Source organism: Dermacentor variabilis, chromosome 8 (genome assembly GCF_050947875.1).
Source record: "Dermacentor variabilis isolate Ectoservices chromosome 8, ASM5094787v1, whole genome shotgun sequence".
NCBI classification, from domain to species: domain Eukaryota; kingdom Metazoa; phylum Arthropoda; class Arachnida; order Ixodida; family Ixodidae; genus Dermacentor; species Dermacentor variabilis.
In genome coordinates, this window is record NC_134575.1 from 76,725,750 (window position 1) to 76,745,354 (window position 19,605).

At 48.4% G+C, this 19,605-nt stretch overlaps 1 protein-coding gene across 1 annotated transcript in view; it reads right to left on the reverse strand.

The window, feature by feature from the left end:
• Positions 1-310: 310 nt before the first annotated feature.
• The window catches only part of LOC142591444 (uncharacterized), a 40,950-nt gene continuing 21,655 nt past the window's right edge, over positions 311-19,605 (reverse strand). Inside the window, exons 6-8 of the mRNA XM_075703773.1 lie at positions 8,288-8,437; positions 1,152-1,301; positions 311-593 (exon numbers count right to left, since the gene is read on the reverse strand). Coding sequence (XP_075559888.1) covers positions 311-593; positions 1,152-1,301; positions 8,288-8,437 — 583 coding nt within the window. The remainder of the gene's footprint in view (positions 594-1,151; positions 1,302-8,287; positions 8,438-19,605) is intronic.

Below are 19,605 nucleotides of genomic sequence, written 5' to 3' on the forward strand. Positions count from 1 at the left end.
CGTGAGTTGCATCCAGCGGGACGTCGTGGATCACTCCTTTTCCTCCGCTTTCCGGCATAGCAATATACGCCTTTGTCTCGACCATCGATCCACCGATGCGAAGGGCCGTGATCGCAGCGTACTTGCTTGCGCGTGCCGCATCTAGCGTAGCTATCATGATCGACTGCTGCGTCAGGTTTGGTGATGGTACGTCTTCGTCTGCAGCCTCCGGGTGGACCCCGGCTGCCTGGGCCAGGTAGACGTGCATGCCCAATCTTCCAACTTCCTCCAAGGTGCGATTGATACCTGCTTTCTGGCGAATAATAATTTTCTAAGCACCTTCCGGAACCTCCGCGTGCTGCTTCTCGACCGATCTTGCAGCCAGCTTATTCCCCAGCCGGGGGTTGGGCCTCGTACCGCTCCCCGCCGGCTCCCGCACGGCGGATGCGTCGCTTTGCTCGGGCGTGAAACGGCCTTTTCTCCGAATAAACCACGTTCCCTTGCTTGAGAGCTCGTCCGGGTGAGCAGCATCGTCCACGGTCTCCATTTCCAGGCTCCTGTTAGCTTGCGAGCGCCGCACGGCCTCGCCTAGGCTTCGGCACGGCGCCTTCGCGCTTTCCGGTCGCAATGACGCCGAAACAGCATGCGCGAGGTTTACCCATTACCACTCGCGAAAATAAAGCGCCGACGGCACCTCACCGGGCGTATAGCTCACGTGCCTCGACCACATTTTCAACGCATCTCAGGTTTAAGGCGTCCCCGCCACGGCGACGCAAGCATTGACGACACAACCGCGCCTCACCTTGCAACATGCGCGTTTGCTTCTTTCGCGTACTTTGCGCCACGAGGCCGTGCAACATTCGTCCGCAGCGTCACTGTCAGCCGCGACAACCAAAGGACTTTGTGCTACCCCCATCGCCTTCACCAGAGCTCAGACTCCGTCTATGCAGCGTGGCGCCCTGTCGCAGTGCCGATGTGGTGACGCACCGATGACAGCGAAGTCCGAGAAGGCGCGAGCGGAACGAGCGCATGAGGAGAAAAAAAAACAGAAAATTCGAATAGTTTCTTCTTGCATTTCAACGTGGCACCGTCTTTTTTCAACTTCAAAACTTCAATTTTTCAAAATTCAACGTCACTGAAACGCTCGTAAAAGACTTAAATGTGAGTCTTACCTGACCGGGCTTACCAATCTACAGTCCTCTTTATTTTGGACACATTCGTCGGAACCATGCATGTAGTATTTCCCATCGATACAATCGCACCTGTTGCCGAGAAGATGGCACTTCTTCTCGCCGGACGGACAGGTGCATCGAGCGCAAGTGCTGTGGGAAGAAAATGTGGGATTGGCTAGATAAACCGAGAGCAGACTATTTCAGTTATAATAAAATTGGCATTCTTCGAGATTTTCTCGAAGTTTGCTGCATGTTTGTCAGTGTCCCTGCTTGTTTGTTTATCGACAGGTAGCTTCTTTCACGTCAACTTGGTTCACTTGGTAGTCCATGGCTTTACGCGTAACGCACCGGATGCTATAGTTAAGGAAGTGGCTTCAAAATGATCGTTGGACCAGCTTCGTTCACTGTCTGTGTGCCACTGTGTATGTGGCACATCTCATTGAACCTTTTTTATGCCAACATGGTTACCTGGTTTTGTGTCACTGAGTATTTGCCGTTCTTCAATGAGAAAAAAATAAACTGATTTAACATATCTCCATTGGAGGGGCAAATCGAACCCCTGAATTATAGAATCATGCAAATTTGTTCAACTGCACATATACACAGTCGCTTCGCGCACATTTCGCTGACATCAGGGTAACAATTAAGGAGCTGTGGATAATCGGAAGAGACTTGAACATATATAGAATCTATCCAGCGAGATACAAACTCCGTGTTTATTTATTTGTTCTTTTTTACAGCGGAAGCTGTCATGGACCCATTGCAATAGTGTTTATGACGCGATTATGCGCTGCAATTACCAAGTTAGACACCCCGGCCGCACATTTAATTTAATCAAACACAGGGACACATTTTTCAAACTATTGCGCAGTCGGAGAGAGATCGCTGTGAGCACGCTCTGCGGGGAGAGAGAAACGACGTCAATGCCGGCGAAGCCAATGGCGCGCCGCAGCTTTGCTGTGAGATAAATGTATCATCATGATGTTGCCTGAAACCCCGTTCCCCACTGTGTCTCTTCCCATGAATGACACGTAGATCAATGTATCTGTTCTATATGTGCAAGCATTTCTATGCCAACCCAACGAGAAACTTTGACTGATTGATTGATTGATTGAAAACTTCATTGTTCTATTGAGCTGGGGTGCCCGCCTCATACCCTACACGTAGGTAAGGGGGGAAGACTAAGCAGTCCCCGCGAGTTGAGGACGGTGAGTCTTCACGGCTCAACGGCCAGGCGGATTGCTCGACGCTGGTCGTCTTCAGCCTCGCTCTGGAGCAAGGCCTCCCAGGCTTCTCTAATGTCAATGTTTTCCTTGGCCCCTGGGGAGCCAGCACGCTCCCATATTATATGGTCTAGCGTATCTTTTTGCTTACAAATTTTGCAGAGGGCATCGTTATAGTCCCTCGTCTGTGTTAAGTAGATCCAATGTGGTGATGTATAATTGTTTCACTGGAGGCGTCGCCAAATGCTAGCGTCCTCCAGAGATAGAGACCTATGCGGAAGCGGAAAGATTCTTCTTTCGGCTTTGTAGTGATCGACAATTTCTCTTTACCTGATCATGCTATCTTTTATCCCTGGAACTGGTTGCTCTAGAGTTGCCCGGTGGTAGAGTGCTCGGGCGAGCTGGTGAGCGGCTTCGTTGCCTTGGACTTCTTCAGGGGCCGTTACCCAAACAAAAGTTATGTCCCTCCTGGGAGGGTTTTTGAGTAGAATGTGGAGGACTTCTTCCGAGATTCTCCCTTTGTTAAAATTTCGGATAGCTAATTTGTTATCGCATAATATTACTCCCGCTTTTGTACCCTCACAAGTGAGCGCAACTGCAACCTCCTCGGCTGTACAGGCGTCCCTCGTGCACGTGGAGCACGCTATCTGAACGCACCCGTCGCCATCAACCACCGTCGATAACGCAGCCCCGTCTCTGCCGCAAGTGCATCCACGTACGCAACGTTATGAGCCGCTGTGTTTTTAAGTTTGTTTACTAGAGCCTCAGCCCTGTGAGCTGTCCTCTCTTTGTTGTAGATAGGATGCATATGTTTAGGTAGGGGGGCGATGCAGAAGCGTTTACGCACGTCCAACGGAATGTCTTTCTTGTCAGTCGGGGCACCCCTGTCGCATTGAATTCCTACGCATTCCATGATTTTGCTCCCTGTTTTAGACTGGCATAATCTTTCCAACTGAGACACTCGAACTGCCTCAGTGAGTTCAACTAGCGTGTTGTGAACCCCTATATTGAGGAGGAGGTCTGTCGAGGTCGAGTCAGGGAGTCCTATGGCTCTCTTAACGCTTTTCCTAATGATCGCATGTATTTTATCCTTTTCTTCTCGTTGAAACACAAGATACGGTGTGGCATACGCTTTACGGCTGGTAATGAAGGCTTGCATGAGCCTGAGGAGGCTGATCTCTATGAGGCCCCTGCCTTCGAGCGAAATTTTACTAAATATGCCCGTGACCTGCGCCGCGTATCCTTCTAGCTTTTTGATCGTCGTGAGTTTGCATCCATTTCTCTGGATAATACAGGCCAAGAATTCTTATTTCATTCACCTTGGGAACCTCATTTCCGTTTACGAAAATAGTGATGGGTCTGCTGCTTCCAGCATGTCCCCTTTGATGTTTTGGCTCAATGATTAACAGCTCCGATTTCGGTAGCGAGCACGCCAAGCCTCTGCTGGCGCATACTCTTCCACAATATTCGCCGCTATCTGTAGTTTCGGTTCGATGGCTGCGTCACTCCCACTTTTAACCCAGAGGTTGATATCATCCGCGTACATGCTAAATTTAATCGATTTATTCCTATTGAGTTCTGCCGGGACACCACTCATCGCTATGTTGAATAGGAAGGGTGAGAGCACCGACCCTTGCGGAGTTCCCTTGCTCCCAAGTGTGATGGGAGGGGATTTTACATCCAGAAATTTTATATTCGCCTCCCTCTGTGACAGAAAGTCTTTGAGGTATGCATTTACTCTGTGTCCTACACCTGCCTCTTCGAGGCCTACCAAGATACCCTTAGGGCTAACGTTGTCAAATGCCTTGGTGAGGTCGAGACCTAGGATCGCCCTGGTGTCAGTTGAGTCGTATCGGTCTAGGATATCATGCTTAAGTCTGACCATGACATCTTGTGTACTGTGCCCTGGCCTGAATCCAACCATTTGAAGCGTCGAGAGATCATTCTCCTCCGTGTACCTGGTCAGTCTCGTTTGAACAACATGCTCCATCAATTTCTTCACAAACGAGGTGACGGAGATTGGTCGCATGTTGTTCAAGCCGGGTACGTTGCCTGGCTTGGGAATAAAGACTACGTCCGCCTGCTTCGATGTTTTTAGGAGTTCTCCTTTCTCACACACCTGGTTCAGAAATTTGGTTAATGCAATGATGGATTCATCGTCTAGATTCCGAACAGCTGTGTTTGTTATCCCGTCCGGACCGGGGGCGGATCTCTTTCTGAGGTTATGAATCTCTGCTCTAACCTCGGTCGTAGTGATGGGAGAATCGAGATCTTGATTGGGAGGTCCCTCGTAGTCCTTAAACACCTCGCTCTCTGCTTTTCCAAGATAAGTCTCTTGGAGCTCGCTAATGAGCTCGTCATCTGTGCCAACAAAGCCATGCCTCGCTCTTACCTGCTTTGTACTAGCTTGTATTTTTGATTTACTAGGGTCGATTAGATGTCTGAGAAGGCTCCATGTTATGGAGAGACTCATATTGGCTTCCATCTCATCGCACTTGCTGTACTAATTCTGCTCGTTGAGCTTAATCGCATATGTTTCTATTTCTTTGTTGAGTATGGCTAGTTCGCGCCGGATATTCCTGTTCCATCTTTGTGCCTCGAGTCTTTTCTCCAGGTTACTCTTTCGGCTCCACATGTTCTTCAGTTTGCTGTCTAGTGCTGGGGGTGCGTGCTCATCCTCTATAGTTGTAGTCGCCTCCCCTATATGCGTTTTAAGGAGGTGTGTCCACTCCTCGATGTTGTAGAAATCGACCGGCAGTGAGGCCTCCTTTCTTATCTCTCTGAATTTATCCCACTCCGATAATTTCGGTTGTTTGATGAGGCGTGTTTGGACGCCTTTTCCTAGCGTGAGCGAAATAATAAAGTGGTCATGCCTAGATTTTGTCCTGTGCTTTTCCATGTTACTGTTCCCGCCATATGGCTTATCGTTAGGTCGGGTGCTTTGTCCCTGAATATACTGTTGTCTGTGCGCGTAGGGACGCATGCGCCAGTATGTAGAGTAAGCCCTAGCGTTTGTATATCTTCCCATATTCTTCTACCTTTGGGGTCCCTGTATGTATATCCCCATTCCTCGTGAGTCGCGTTGAAGTCTCCCTTAATGATGAGAGGTCTCCGATCTGCGGCTTTGAGTGTTTTGCGGAATAAGGTAATGAATGTAATTTTCTTTTGCTTGGGTGTGCTGTAGACGTTCAGCAGGAATATGCTATCTTTATTTTTCTTCCCTGTGATAATCTCAACGAGGACAGCCTCTGCCTCGCTGGGGGAGACGTCAGCGACAACGGTTGCAATGTTTGGCTTTACGAAGGCGGCGACGCGGCATTTATGCCCCTTGCCGCTGTCAAAGCTTTGGTACCACGATAATCGAACAGGGGCCTTTCCCGTTTCCTGCACGACCATGGCTACGGGTGCTTCCTGCTGCAGCTCGAGGTATTCTTGCAGCAACGCTCTTTTCCTCTAGTACCCCTTACAATTCCCCTGCCAGAATGTGGAGGCATTTTTGTTAACCGAATTTTTATGCATTTCTATTAAGAATCGCTTCTACGGCTCCGATTTTCTCGCACAGCCTAGCCATTGTCGTGCCTAAGGTATCCATCCACGCACATAGGACGTCTATCTTGCAAGATTGTTGGTTCACTTGCGCCTGTAATAGCGCAATTGCTCCTCCATTCTGTAGCTGTCCTGCTTTCATGGTTTTGTTCTCCTTGTACAATTTCATCAGCCACGTTTCAATTTTCTTTTGCCAGCTCGCCAGCGGGCCGGTCTCCCCCGCCTTACGTTTGGAAGGGGGTTGTCTCGTAAAATCCACATTCATATCCTCTTCCTCCTGACCAGATGCAGCTGGCACAGGAGCAGGAGGAGTGATGTGGGTGTTGCATTTTTTGGGAGCCTCGGCAGGTACCTGCTCTGTTTTTAGCGCGCTCAGCTGATTTTGGGCTTCCCTCAGCAATCGTTCTAACCTCATGTTTGCTTTCTTCTGCTCCTGTATTTCTTTGTTAAGTATGCTAATCTCATCTTTTTCAGCCTGGGAGCCCTTGCTACCAAAGCTTACCAAGTGGGCATTTTCCTCTTCCTTCTTTTTCCCCAGGGGTCCTTGAGGTCCCTGGGCGGCAAGCCGGGTCCCCGGACCTGGTTAGCAGGTCCCCGGCCCTGGTCAGCAGGCCACTTGGCTGAAGTCTGCTGGCGGCCTCCTCCAGACCACGAATTGGACCTCCTTCCGGGTCTCGAGCTAGATCTCGCTCTCGACTGCTGCCCCGCCTGGTCTCTGGTAGCATCCCTTGCTCTGCCTCGGTGCTCCTCTCTAGGTGCCGAGGTGGTGGCCTGGGGCTTGCTTTGAGTTGGGGCTTGCACCTGTAGCTTCTCTTGTTCTATCTTCTTCTTCCGTAATTTTTTCTTGATGATGTCCGGCATGCGATATAACTCCCGGCACTTGTTGTCGACTAGGAGGTGGGCTTTCTTGCATAGCAAGCATCGATGCTCGCAGCTGTGATTTGGTTCGGGGTTTTGGGCTCCGCACCCTCGACATCTGACGTCGTTGGAGTTCGGGCAAACATCCGCCCGATGTCCAAGTTTTCCGCAGGTGACGCATACTTCATATTTTTTTTTGTATAGGAAGCAGCGTGTGGGGAAGCATCGGAGGTAAACTTGCATCGGCTCTTTCCAGTCTTCAAAGAGGATCAATACAGATTTAGATTTCGCCCCAAGTCTTCTGACTCCAATGATCGATGGGTTTTTCTTATTTCTTCGAAGTGCATCGTGAATTTCCTCGTGAGTTGCATCCAGCGGGACTTCGTGGATCACTCCATTTCCTACGCTTTCCGGCATAGCAATATACGCCTGTCTCTCGACCATCGATCCACCGATGCGAAGGGCCGTGATCGCAGCGTACTTGCTTGCGCGTGCCGCATCTAGCGTAGTACATGATCGACTGCTGCGTCAGGTTTGGTGATGGTACGTCTTCGTCTGCAGCCTCCGGGTCGACCCCGGCTGCCTGGGCCAGGTAGACGTGCATGCCCAATCTTCCAACTTCCTCCAAGGTGCGATTGATACCTGCTTTCTGGCGAATAATAATTTTCTAAGCACCTTCCGGAACCTCCGCGTGCTGCTTCTCGACCGATCTTGCAGCCAGCTTATTCCCCAGCCGGGGGTTGGGCCTCGTACCGCTCCCCGCCGGCTCGCGCACGGCGGATGCGTCGCTTTGCTCGGGCGTGAAACGGCCTTTTCTCCGAATAAACCACGTTCCCCTGCTTGAGAGCTCGTCCGGGTGAGCAGCATCGTCCACGGTCTCCATTTCCAGGCTCCTGTTAGCTTGCGAGCGCTGCACGGCCTCGCCTAGGCTTCGGCACGGCCCCTTCGCGCTTTCCGGTCGCAATGACGCCGAAACAGCATGCGCGAGGTTTACCCATTACCACTCGCGAAAATAAGGCGCCGACGGCACCTCACCGGGCGTATAGCTCACGTGCCTCGATCACATTTTCAACGCATCTCAGGTTTAAGGCGTCCCCGCCACGGCGACGCAAGCATTGACGACACAACCGCGCCTCACCTTGCAACATGCGCGTTTGCTTCTTTCGCGTACTTTGCGCCACGAGGCCGTGCAACATTCGTCCGCAGCGTCACTGTCAGCCGCGACAACCAAAGGACTTTGTGCGACCCCCATCGCCTTCACCAGAGCTCAGACTCCGTCTATGCAGCGTGGCGCCCTGTCGCAGTGCCGATGTGGTGACGCACCGATGACAGCGAAGTCCGAGAAGGCGCGAGCGGAACGAGCGCATGAGGAGAAAAAAAAAACAGAAAATTCGAATAGTTTCTTCTTGCATTTCAACGTGGCACCGTCTTTTTTCAACTTCAAAACTTCAATTTTTCAAAATTCAACGACACTGAAACGCTCGTAAAAGACTTAAATGGGAGTCTTACCTGACCGGGCTGACCAATCTACAGTCCTCTTTATTTTGGACACATTCGTCGGAACCATGCATGTAGTATTTCCCATCGATACAATCGCACTTGTTGCCGAGAAGATTGCACTTCCTCTCACCGGGCGGACAGGTGCATCGAGCGCAAGTGCTGTGGGAAGAAAATGTGGCATTTGCTGGGTAAACCGAGAGCAGACTATTTCAGTTATAATAAAATTGGCATTCTTCGAGATTTTCTCGAAGTTTGCTGCATGTTTGTCAGTGTCCCTGCTTGTTTGTTTATCGACAGGTAGCTTCTTTCATGTCAACTTGGTTCACTTGGTAGTCCATGGCTTTACGCGTAACGCACCGGATGCTATAGTTGAGGAAGTGGCTTCAAAACGATCGTTGGACCAGCTTCGTTCACTGTCTGTGTGCCACTGTGTATGTGGCACTTCTCATTGAACCTTTTTTATGCCAACATGGTTACCTGGTTTTGTGTCACTGAGTATTTGCCGTTCTTCAATGAGAAAAAAATAAACTGATTTAACATATCTCCATTGGAGGGGCAAATCGAACCCCTGAATTATAGAATCATGCAAATTTGTTCAACTGCACATATACACAGTCGCTTCGCGCACATTTCGCTGGCATCAGGGTAACAATTAAGGAGCTGTGGATAATCGGAAGAGACTTGAATATATATAGAATCTATTCAGCGAGATACAAACTCCGTGTTTATTTATTTGTTCTTTTTTACAGGGGTAGCTGTCATGGACCCATTGCAATAGTGTTTATGACGCGATTATGCGCTGCAATTACCAAGTTAGACACCCCGGCCACACATTTAATTTAATCAAACACAGGGACACATTTTTCAAACTATTGCGCAGTCGGAGAGAGATCGCTGTGAGCACGCTCTGCGGGGAGAGAGAAACGACGTCACTGCCGGCGAAGCCAATGGCGCGCCCGAGCTTTGCTGTGAGATAAATATATCATCATGATGTTGCCTAAACCCCGTTCCCCACTGTGTCTCTTCCCCGGAATAACAAGTAGATCAATGTATGTGTTCTATATGCGTAAGCATTTCTATGCCAACCCAACGAGAAACTTGTCCGTCCGTGACGTAAGATGAATGCAATTGCTCATACCCTCCTAAACAATGGCTCATACCCCCGCAGTAGGGTTTCTGTGGTTGGACGACGAGTGTTTCGCCTGGGAATATACAGCTTTGCTGTAGAAGCGCTCGTAGAGTGCACATAAAGGTTTTATAGCTTTTAGGCGCTCTGATGTAAGCCGTGGTTTTCTGGCCTTGCGCGGCCATTCTCTAATTTTGTGAGGAAAACATTCGTTATACGCGCTTAAAAGTCGGTGTACAAAAAAAAACAAAAAAAAAACAATAGGTGCCTTGCCAGCGTCGGTGCCGCGGAAAACGTCGTCCCATTTCGCTATAGTCAAACGGTTGACACATTAAGGGTATCAGTGAATATGTGCTGAAAAGGGGTTGAACGTTTGAACTTGGCCTTGCACCGCAAAAATGAAATTCTTTATAGCCTAAAGCTAAATGAGGTAGGAGGTAGCATATGTGGTTTAAGGACACCCGAGCAGGCAGGTTCGTTTGTGGCACTTTTTATGATAACGCTAAGGAGCACGCAAATGTGAGCCTGACTGAGAGGGGATTTCGGTAGCAAGTTAATGCGTTAGCTTCCAATATATCACACAATTCGGGCAAGACGTAAGCACGTCAATGTTTAAATAGCCATCAAAGATTAGTTTCTCACCATTTTTATTGCTCCAAGAGAGGAAGGTACTTAAAATATAAAAGCAGCAGGCACGTTCTATTTGGGGGGGGGGGAGCGGTAAGCGACAGGAAAAATACCCAAGCTATATTTCACAGACAGTAATTCATACTCACCAGTAAGCACACAAAATGTCTGAAATCGTTCACATTTGAACCTTTTATTTGAAGCTTAAGTTCACGACCCTCTTATCACTGTGGTTCAAGAAATTAGGTATACGAAGCGATTCCTGTTCATCACAATACCAGGTGTTAGGGACCATGATAATGTAAAAAGAAAACTTGAAAAAATTCAAGCAGTGTCGTTATTTAGTCTTTCTTAATCCGAGCTGCCTGCGCGTTTATATGAAGGAAATAAACGTGGCGCAGTTTTTGGAAACTGAATTCCTCTGGCATTCCAAAAGTTGCAGCCATTGTGGGTTTACTTTTCTTCTTCTTTAATAATGCGGAGGCGGGGGGGTGGGGAGATCGGTTTAGACAATCTTTTGCAGATCCCTTTATATGGGTGGCTGAACCCCCCCCCCCCCAGATTTCGGTCATTCGTGCAAAAATCCTGCCGCCTTTTGACTGCGCGAACCTTGAGTTTGCTTCCTTCTTTCGCGCAGTAGTTTGTACGAGGACATTTTCTGAACGGTAGGCATAAGTGTTCGTTAACATGGTGAGGAGAAGCTGCTTGGCAACCGATGTCGGCTGCTAACAGACATTTTCCGCGCTTTGTCCAGGACGGCGGCGTGTTTCGACCGCCTGTTAAACTGCACTAAAATATGTGGACAAGAGCCATCTTTTTATCCCACTTGTAACACCGAAGTCTCAGAGGGAGAAAATATATTCCATTTACTCAGACTAGAGCTTTGTCATGCGTGAAGTGCGCGAGGATAAGTACAGTGAAGGGGAAACATACCTCTAGTCTAAGTAAATTTAATATATTGTCTGCCTCTGAGAAAATGGTGATGATCTGATGTGATGATTCCAGAGCGCGTGGATCTGTGTGCTGTGCTTTAGGAAAAGACGATCACGAAGAAGAGCGTGCTGGCAAGAGGTTGTGGGGCGCAAGGAATACAAAAAAAAGACAAGTACAGTAGCGAATCCCGGGAATCCACAAATCTCAAGGTAACCAATTCGTGAAAAACACGGAGCTTCTAGGACGACTAATGGTGAAGCAACTCGAAGCCAGGAAGAGGAGAGGAGCGCGAAATGCATTGCAGAACACCGCCGCCGATCCAGGAAGGGAACTGAAGACGGGCCGTAGTCTTCCGGACCCGAACCACCGGGCTCATCCGACCGCGGAACTTGTCAACCTGTTCCTGCGCTTCGCGACTTTCCGAGGCAAAGTAATTTTACCGTGACACGTGTGGATGCCTGCACGCGTTGCCAGAACGTGAATGGTTGGGCTACGGGCCGGAGCTTGTACGTCCCGCGTCCTGGCCAGGACGCCCCGGTCTCCTAACGCTTCATCCTCAAGGTTACCACGGCCACGCCTCAGTCTCCAAAACCGGCTGGACGCTACCTCGACCCGAGCCATATGTGACCCGCAGCAAAACATTATTGTTGCTATAGTAAGAAAGAACTCTGCTGCTTACATCACCTCGCCACCGTGAGCCAACCGTGATGAACTAGTTTACCTCTGACGTTACCACATGTTGGCACTTGTGATGTGCTATGCCGCCAATTAGTTTCATAGCTTTAGGATAAATATTGCGGTAATGCTGTTTTGCTAATATTTTATTAAGTGTTTAACACTATTCCTCAGTCCGGGGTGTATTGCATGTGAGACGAACGGCTTTGTACGCGCTTAATTCGGTCTCGGCTACCCACTACAAAAGAAAAAAAAAACATATGTGGATCCCACGTACTGTGGGAATCGATGTAAGCGAAGCTTTGTTTGCTGTTTGCTTTGCTTGGCGAAATTTTGCGTTGATGTTGGCGGCGAATGTGTACTTTCTTCTGCGTTTAGCCGAACACGAGAGTTTTGAGTTGATGTTAAATGTTACCCTGCGTGCACCACTACTGTTTGTGCGGTCCACAGACAAGGACACACAAGGAAACAAGTTTGTTTAAGCTCTTCTCGTGCGTCATTGTTCGTAATCTCTGGGAGGGTTGAGCATTACCATTGCTTCACATCGCACATCGCATCATGTGAGCAGCGGTGTGCACCACGCTTCGCTGCATAGCGAAGACGCTCCTGTTAAATATATGCGGATACCACGTAGCTGGACAGAACTAAGACAACGTTGTTTGCCGTTGCTAGGAAATAATCAGGTTATGTTTGACATTCCCCCTCATTACACAATTAGTCTTAACTAATTGATCTACTTCTCAGGTATTATAATTAGATGAAAAGTATAAATGATAATATCGTAAAACAACATGAGACATTCCCGATACAGCTTTCTCTTGCTCAATATGTGCATAAAAAAAGTGTTTTTCCAAGCGCGAAAGAAACTTGCGAACACATGCAAAGCTCCTTGGGTGGCCAGTCACGCGACTATTTTGCGTGTATTCGCGGGCTTCTGTCATGCTCGGAAAAACGCTTCTATATAGCACGTATTGGGCAACAGGAAGCTATATCCCGAGTTTCTTTATGTTGCTCCACAATTTTCTCACTGACACTTTTCATCTGAATAAAATAATTGATAACTTGGAGACTTAAGTAAGAATAATTACGCAATTATGGGCAATGCCGCACAATTATCTAAGTATCTCGAAGCGAAGGCAAAAAAATTACCTTGGTTGGGTTCAGCTATGTGGCATTCACATATTTTAAGCTTTGGTCATGTTACGCGAAATACCCCGTATGCGAAGCGAAGCTTGCATGAATCGGTTACGAAAATGCTATATATTCGCCAATTTTATTCCTCCATTTTGGGCATGGGGAAACCGGTGCGCGCACGTTCTCTGGCTGACCCGTATGACGGCAATGGGACAAATCTTATATTGCCTAGCATTCTCTCACTTGTTTTTATTTATTTTAAATGTACTGGCTGCTTCTCGGGCGATCACCGCTGTGGGTATGTGCATCTGTGTGGAAGTAATCCCGATCAGTATCAATGAGAAGTGGCGCTTCGTGCCCGATCCGTCGTTGTGCGTATGTTGTAGCCGCGTTTACATGAATGCGACAGTATGCGACGGCAGCGCTCGACATTTCCCAATGCATCGCGAGTAGTGGGATTGGCAGTCGTTTACATGTAGCGCATTGCCCTTGGGGCGATGGTGGCGGACAATGGTGTCACACATAGAGCGAAAAGCAGCACTTCTGGCGTCGAAATTGGGGACGGCCATTTTGTCAGCAATCTTGCGGTTCCGCAGCTTGGCGAGTGCAGCAGATGTACAGCAAGTTTCCATCCCATAATCCATAAAGCGATGCGATCTCGTGTTCATGTACTCCGAAATGCGACTTTTCTCTTTATTTCTTGTTTAGCTTGGCTTGCCACCCGGCATAATGTCAGTATGACACTAAATATAAGCTATCTGGTACATTTCATAGAGATACTTGACATCCGTAACTCCTCCTCTTTCCCTTCTTTCTGACCACCGCTCTCCCTTTACTTATTTATTTATTTATTTATTCCTGAAATGGGGCCCCTGGAGGGGGGTCTTACATGAGGGATTGTCAGCTTCAAAGAAGCTGCTCGTTGGCAGCCTTGAACTTAGTCGCACTGGAGTGGTCCGCCGCTTCTTCAGGCAAACCATTCCAGTCTCTCGCTGCACGTGGAAAAAACGAATGCAGATGGGATGATGTGCGCGCATGCGGGGTCTATGCTGATTTTGAATGATTAGTCCGAGATTATTGGCGGTGAGCGGGCGATATGACACTGTTACCAATTGGGGATGATAAAACTTGTGATATAGAAAGAGCTTGGACACTTCACTTCTCGTTTCTAGACTAGAAAGATTCGCATTACATTTTAGCGCTGTGACACTACTATATGAAGAATAGTCATGGAAGACAAATCGGGCTGGGCGGTGTTAAGAACGGCCAGGTGCAGTGCAAGTTTTGCCAACCAGTTGCGACTGTGGAGGCAACATTCCGAGAGTGTCGCCGCACACCTCTAGCCACGGCGTGACTAAGTCGACTGTGTGTGAACAACAATACGTGCGTCCTCGACTCTCCGTCGCTGGAGCCGAGTTTGACGAAGTCACCATTGTAACTAAACGGGCTCGGCGGACCAACTATTGTTACTGAGCCGCGGGAACGTCTATTTACACCCCTTCCCATGCGCCGACCAAGACGCCAGACAATGGGCGGCCGGCGGGCGCGCTGCAGTTCGGGCAATAAATGCCCCTACGGTGCCTGGTCAACTCACCTACGGTGCTTGGACGGCCGTTTTCGTCACCTGGGTATCGGGGGAGGACCGAGTGTTTAAAAACCGCTGTTGTGCGGCTGCTCAGAACACTCTCAAGCAGTCATGTTAAACTGATGTACTTTCTCAAACAGTCATGTTAGACTGATATAAATACTGTAAATAAACCCATATTCCTCGTTCTCGATGAGAAGCAGTCCTTCCCTTCATCAACGTCCTCAGCGTGGATAAGTTGGACGACGGCATGGGCCAGCTACCTTCTAATACATGCCCGACTCCAATCTTGACAACGGATCACGAGCGATGGGATTGAACCCCCAATCATAACAGCGGGTTTGGACAGATTCAAGCATGTTAGAAAGATTATAGTATGATGAGGGTCCCAAACTGAGCATGCACATTCATGTTTGGGCCTTATCAAAGATTTGTAGGCAAGGCTTTTTACCAAAGGAGGGGCGACTTTCACATTTCTCCGGAGAGAGAGAGAGAGGAATACAGGAAGGCAGGGATCTTAACCAGTCAATAGTCTGGTTGGCTACCCTACGCTGGGGGATGGGAGAAGGGGAAGAGAGAGAAGGGAGATAGAAGGTATAGATACGTGTACGAACAGCACTTCAGTTAAAGCCGCTGACGCAAACCAGAAGTTCTGAGAAAACACAAAAGTGCCTTCACTGCCTTCTGAGCCGATGATCGGTTGGGACAGTGCTCTAGTATTGTCTGTTCACTCAGAAGACGATCATCTAATTTCCTCAATGTGTTGGACAAAGATTGTCTTTGTGCCTGAAATTGAGGACAGTGGCACAATAAGTGGCCAGTGTTCTCTTCGCATCCGCAAACATAACATGCAGGACTATCAGCCATTCAAATTAGTGCTGAGTAGGCATTCGTGAAGGCAACTCCAAGCCATAACCGACACAGAAGAGACGCTTCACGTCGGTGCAGACCGGCTGGAGGTCTGAGTTGAAGTGACGGGTTTAGTCTGTGCAGTCTTGTGCACCTTGTATGTACGGTACTTCACTCTGCTAGGAGATCGTGCGTGCAAGAATGCCAAGTTGTCTCGTGGCGTCGGTCCTTGAGAGAGGAATGGGGACGCAGGGGTATTCTTGGTTTGACGGCCGAGCTGCGTTATCGGCGTCATCATTTGCAATGACACCGCAATGACCTGGTATCCACTGAAAAGAAATATCATGGCCTTTTACTATTTAGTGATGGACAAGTTTCGCGATTTCGCACGTGAGCTGATCGTGAGTTCCATGTCGGAGAAACGACTGCACACATTGCAAGGCCGGCCTTGATTCGCAGAAGACTGCCAATTATCTAGCACTTTCAGCATTTATCCCTTTAAGCGCGTCGCGGAGAGCCGCGAGCTGTGCAGCTGTAGACGTAGTGACATGGGAAGTCTTGAACCGCTTGGTTATTCTCATTGCTGGCATAACTACAGTGCCAGCAGAACTGGTTGATGGAGTTGATCCATCAGCGTTGACGTGTGTGTGTGCAGTCGCTGCATTTCTCCTACAAGAGAAGTAAAGTTAGTTGTTTGAGCGCTGATGATGGCAAGTCCGACTTTTTCTTAAATCCTGGGAATGTAAGGTTCACTCGAGTACGGTGCATACACCATGGAGGAATGGAAGGCCTTGGCACAGGTGCGTAACCTGACCTGAAAGAGGCACGGTGCGCGAAGACAGTCGCACTGAAAGTCGTGTGGGGCCTATCTACTGGGAGACTTGCTAGGGGGTGGGTAGAGGTCCGGGCGAAGTGTCTTATGTGCACACGCATTGTTTCTATGCTAATGGGCGTTGTAATAGTGGAATCTTGAGCGACTGCAAAAACTTCAGTCGTTGAGGCACTCCGCGGTAGACCAAGACATATCTTCAGGGCTTGGGCTTGGATGCTTTAGATTATATTCAGGTTAGTTCTGCAGGTGTTGGACATGACCGGTAGGCTGTACCGCAGGAATCCAATAAAGAGGACCCTGTACAGTTGCAGCATGGAGTGTATTGGCACTCTCCAGGTCTTTCCTGCAAGGAACTTAAACATATGGCAAATTCCTGTAAGGCGTTTTTTCACATAATTCACATGAGGCGTCCAGGAGAGATTTTTGTCAATGACCACCCCCAAAAATCTGCGACTCGTGCTGTGCGAGATCAGCTGTCTGTCGACGGATATCGCGTATGGATACATGGACTTCCTGGTAAATGCCACCACTGTGCACTTTTCGTATGATATATGAAGTCCTTGTTCTCGAATGTAGGATGATGTTAAAGTGGCTGACTTCTGAAGCCGCGCGCGAAGCTGCAGTCGGGTCACAGCCAACGTCCAAATGCAAATGTCGTCGGAATAGATGGGAAGCCTAACGGTGCCTGCCAGGATGTGTTGGACTGAAGAGCGTTGGGATGAGTACTACGCCCTGAGGCACCCCACGGTTACCGTAATGCTGGGAAGTCTGGCCACCCTAGGTAAGTAAGAAAAGGGATCTCTTATGTAGATAGCTACTTATCCAGAAATAGACTTCGCTGCCAAGTCCTTCTGCCTCTAACGCGTTCAAAATCGCTTCGTGCGTTACGTTATCGTACGCTCCTTTAACATCCAGAAACAGGGCAGCAGATAATCTTTCACAGGACTTCTGGCGCTCGACGTACGTCACCAAGTCGATAACGTTGTCTACGGAAGAACGGCCACGCCTGAAACCAACCACTGCATCTGGATATACCTGGTAATGTTCGAGGTATCATTCTAGCCGTGCTAGAACCATCATCTCCATTAGTTTTCCGATGAAACTGGCAAGCGCAATTGGTCGGTATGATGCAATGTCTACAGGCGACTTGCCAGGCTTGAGCAGTGGAATTAGGCGACTGGTCTTCCATTCCTGGGGAAGCGTACCTGTCTGCCAGGAGCTGTTGAACAAGTGCAGGAGCACTTTCCGAGCCTCTTCGCCAAGATTACATAGGGCACGGTAGGTTATACCATCGGGTGCTGGTGAAGATGAACGCTTGCACAAGGCCAGTGCAGCTTCGAACTCGTCCATGGAGAAAGGACTATCCATGCGGGGGTCGCGTGAAATTGGTGAGTGGTGGAGCGTCGATGTTCCAGTGCAACTAGTTTCGAGAGCAATCTTCCTACAGAAACTTCCGCTACGTCAATGTCGCTGCATTGTTGGTGAAGGGCCAAAGACTTAAAAGGGTGTCGCTGCTGAGGGGTTCCATGGAGACCACGAACAGTTCTCTATATGTGAGACAAAGGTTTTCGTGGATCCAAAGATTCGCAGAAGGACTTCCATCTTTGATATGCAAGTTTGTCCATGCGACGCTGAATTTTGTTTTGAGCCCTTCTGGCCAACCTGAAGTCATGTACAGACTTCGCGCGCCTGTATCTTCGCTCTGAACGACGACGAATTGCACGAAGCTTCTCTAGCTCAATGTCGTATTCGGTGCGTGTATACGTTCTCAGAAGCGAATGTTTCGTAGCCTCTAAGGCACCCTTTATGATGTCCTCTAGGCTAGAGGACAAGTCATCACGACAGCCGTCTTCGACAATTGACTTGAACATCAGCCAGTCGATGCATTGTGTGACGCCGGCTAACTTGGAGCCCGTCAGCCCTTTAATCCTAAGATAAGTATTTAGGTGGTCACTTCCCCGCGTTTCAATATCCGGAAACCACCTGACCTTTCTAGTGAAGGAGCGTGAAACAAAGGTGAGGTCCAAGCAGTTACAGTAGGCGGTTCCACGCAGAAAGGTGGGGCTTCCATCATTTAACAAGCACATTTCTTGTTCGGAGGCAAATGACACTAATTTTCTGCCTGTCGAGTTTATCTTAGAACTTCCCCAGAAATGGTGGTGGGCATTAAAATCTCCAGTAATCACCAAAGGCTGCGGAGTCGCTGTCCGTGATTCGCCGTAATCTCTCGCAGTCCAACCGGCTTGAGGGCTATATGTAGGCTCCAATTAATGTGAACGTGAGCTTGCTTTTCTTCACTGTCAGGTGCGGTTAGGCTCGTTAATTATTTTAGCGATTTATTTTATTTTAGCGGACCACAAGATATCGTGCGTTAAGATAAGCCCTAGATATTTATAACATGCCACAGGTGATAATATTGGTTTACCTAAGAGATATGAGGGTGCTGCATAAGAATGCCGATGATATAAAGAGATTAATAAGGTTTTATTTACGTTTCATGACATTAACCATATCTTACACCATTTTTCAACTGTTTGTTAGTCACGCTGTAGGACAAGGATATCTGAGCTATTATTAGTGGGTCGGTAAATAACACAGTCGTCTGCAAATAGGCGTATGCTAGAATATATATCATTAGGAAGATCATTAAGGTACATTAAGAAGAGAATGGGGCCCTTAAGACCCTTAAGGAACCCCAGAAAACACAGGAGACACAGGAGACGAAAAGTTATTTGCAAAAACGAACTGTTGCCGGCCGGTCAGAAAACTTCGCAACCAATTATAAATTAGGGGATTGAGATTCAAGACTGAAAGTTTCAAGAAAAGACGATTGTGGCGTACCTTATCAAAAGATTTCTCGAAGTCTCAAAACAATGAGTCTGCAGGTACAATGATGTCTAATTGGGAACTGATGTCATTTAAAAAGAGTGCAAGTTGAGTATCGCAAGATAAGTTGTTAAGGAATTCGTGCTGACTCTGATGAGAAAAGTTATTAGAAATTAGAAATCTTATGATGTGGGAAAAGATGACATGCTCAATCAGTTTGGAACAAACACTGGTAATGGAAATCGGCCGGTAGTCAAGACATGACGTTGAAGATGCTTTTTTGGGAACTGGAAAAAGTCGACTTTTCCACTTGTCTGGCGCATCATAGTGGCGCGCATTTCCAGCGCATCGGCCCCGTTTACAGCGATGGGATGAGCCAGAAAGTTGAAGTGATGCGATGTGATGAGCCAGTTGCCGTATTGATGTAAACGCGGCTTGTCCCGCAGTGTGGAAATGATAACCATAATGAACACACGGCAGTCATCTCAAAAAGGTAGCTGGCAGCGCGATATAAGCGCCCGCTTCTAGTCCAATCTCCCTTTGTGGATATGTGGCGTAGTACGCAACCCATCATTTTTAACATGCAGTGGTCGTCTCAAACAGATACTTCGTTACGGCACAATTCGTATGTACCGCCCAATCCTTGGTCACTTTCTTGTTGTGGTCACGTGCCATTCTACCGCTCGCGTCATCGGCATGTGCCATATTATGGGAATCCTTATCATTCTTATGAAAGCGCC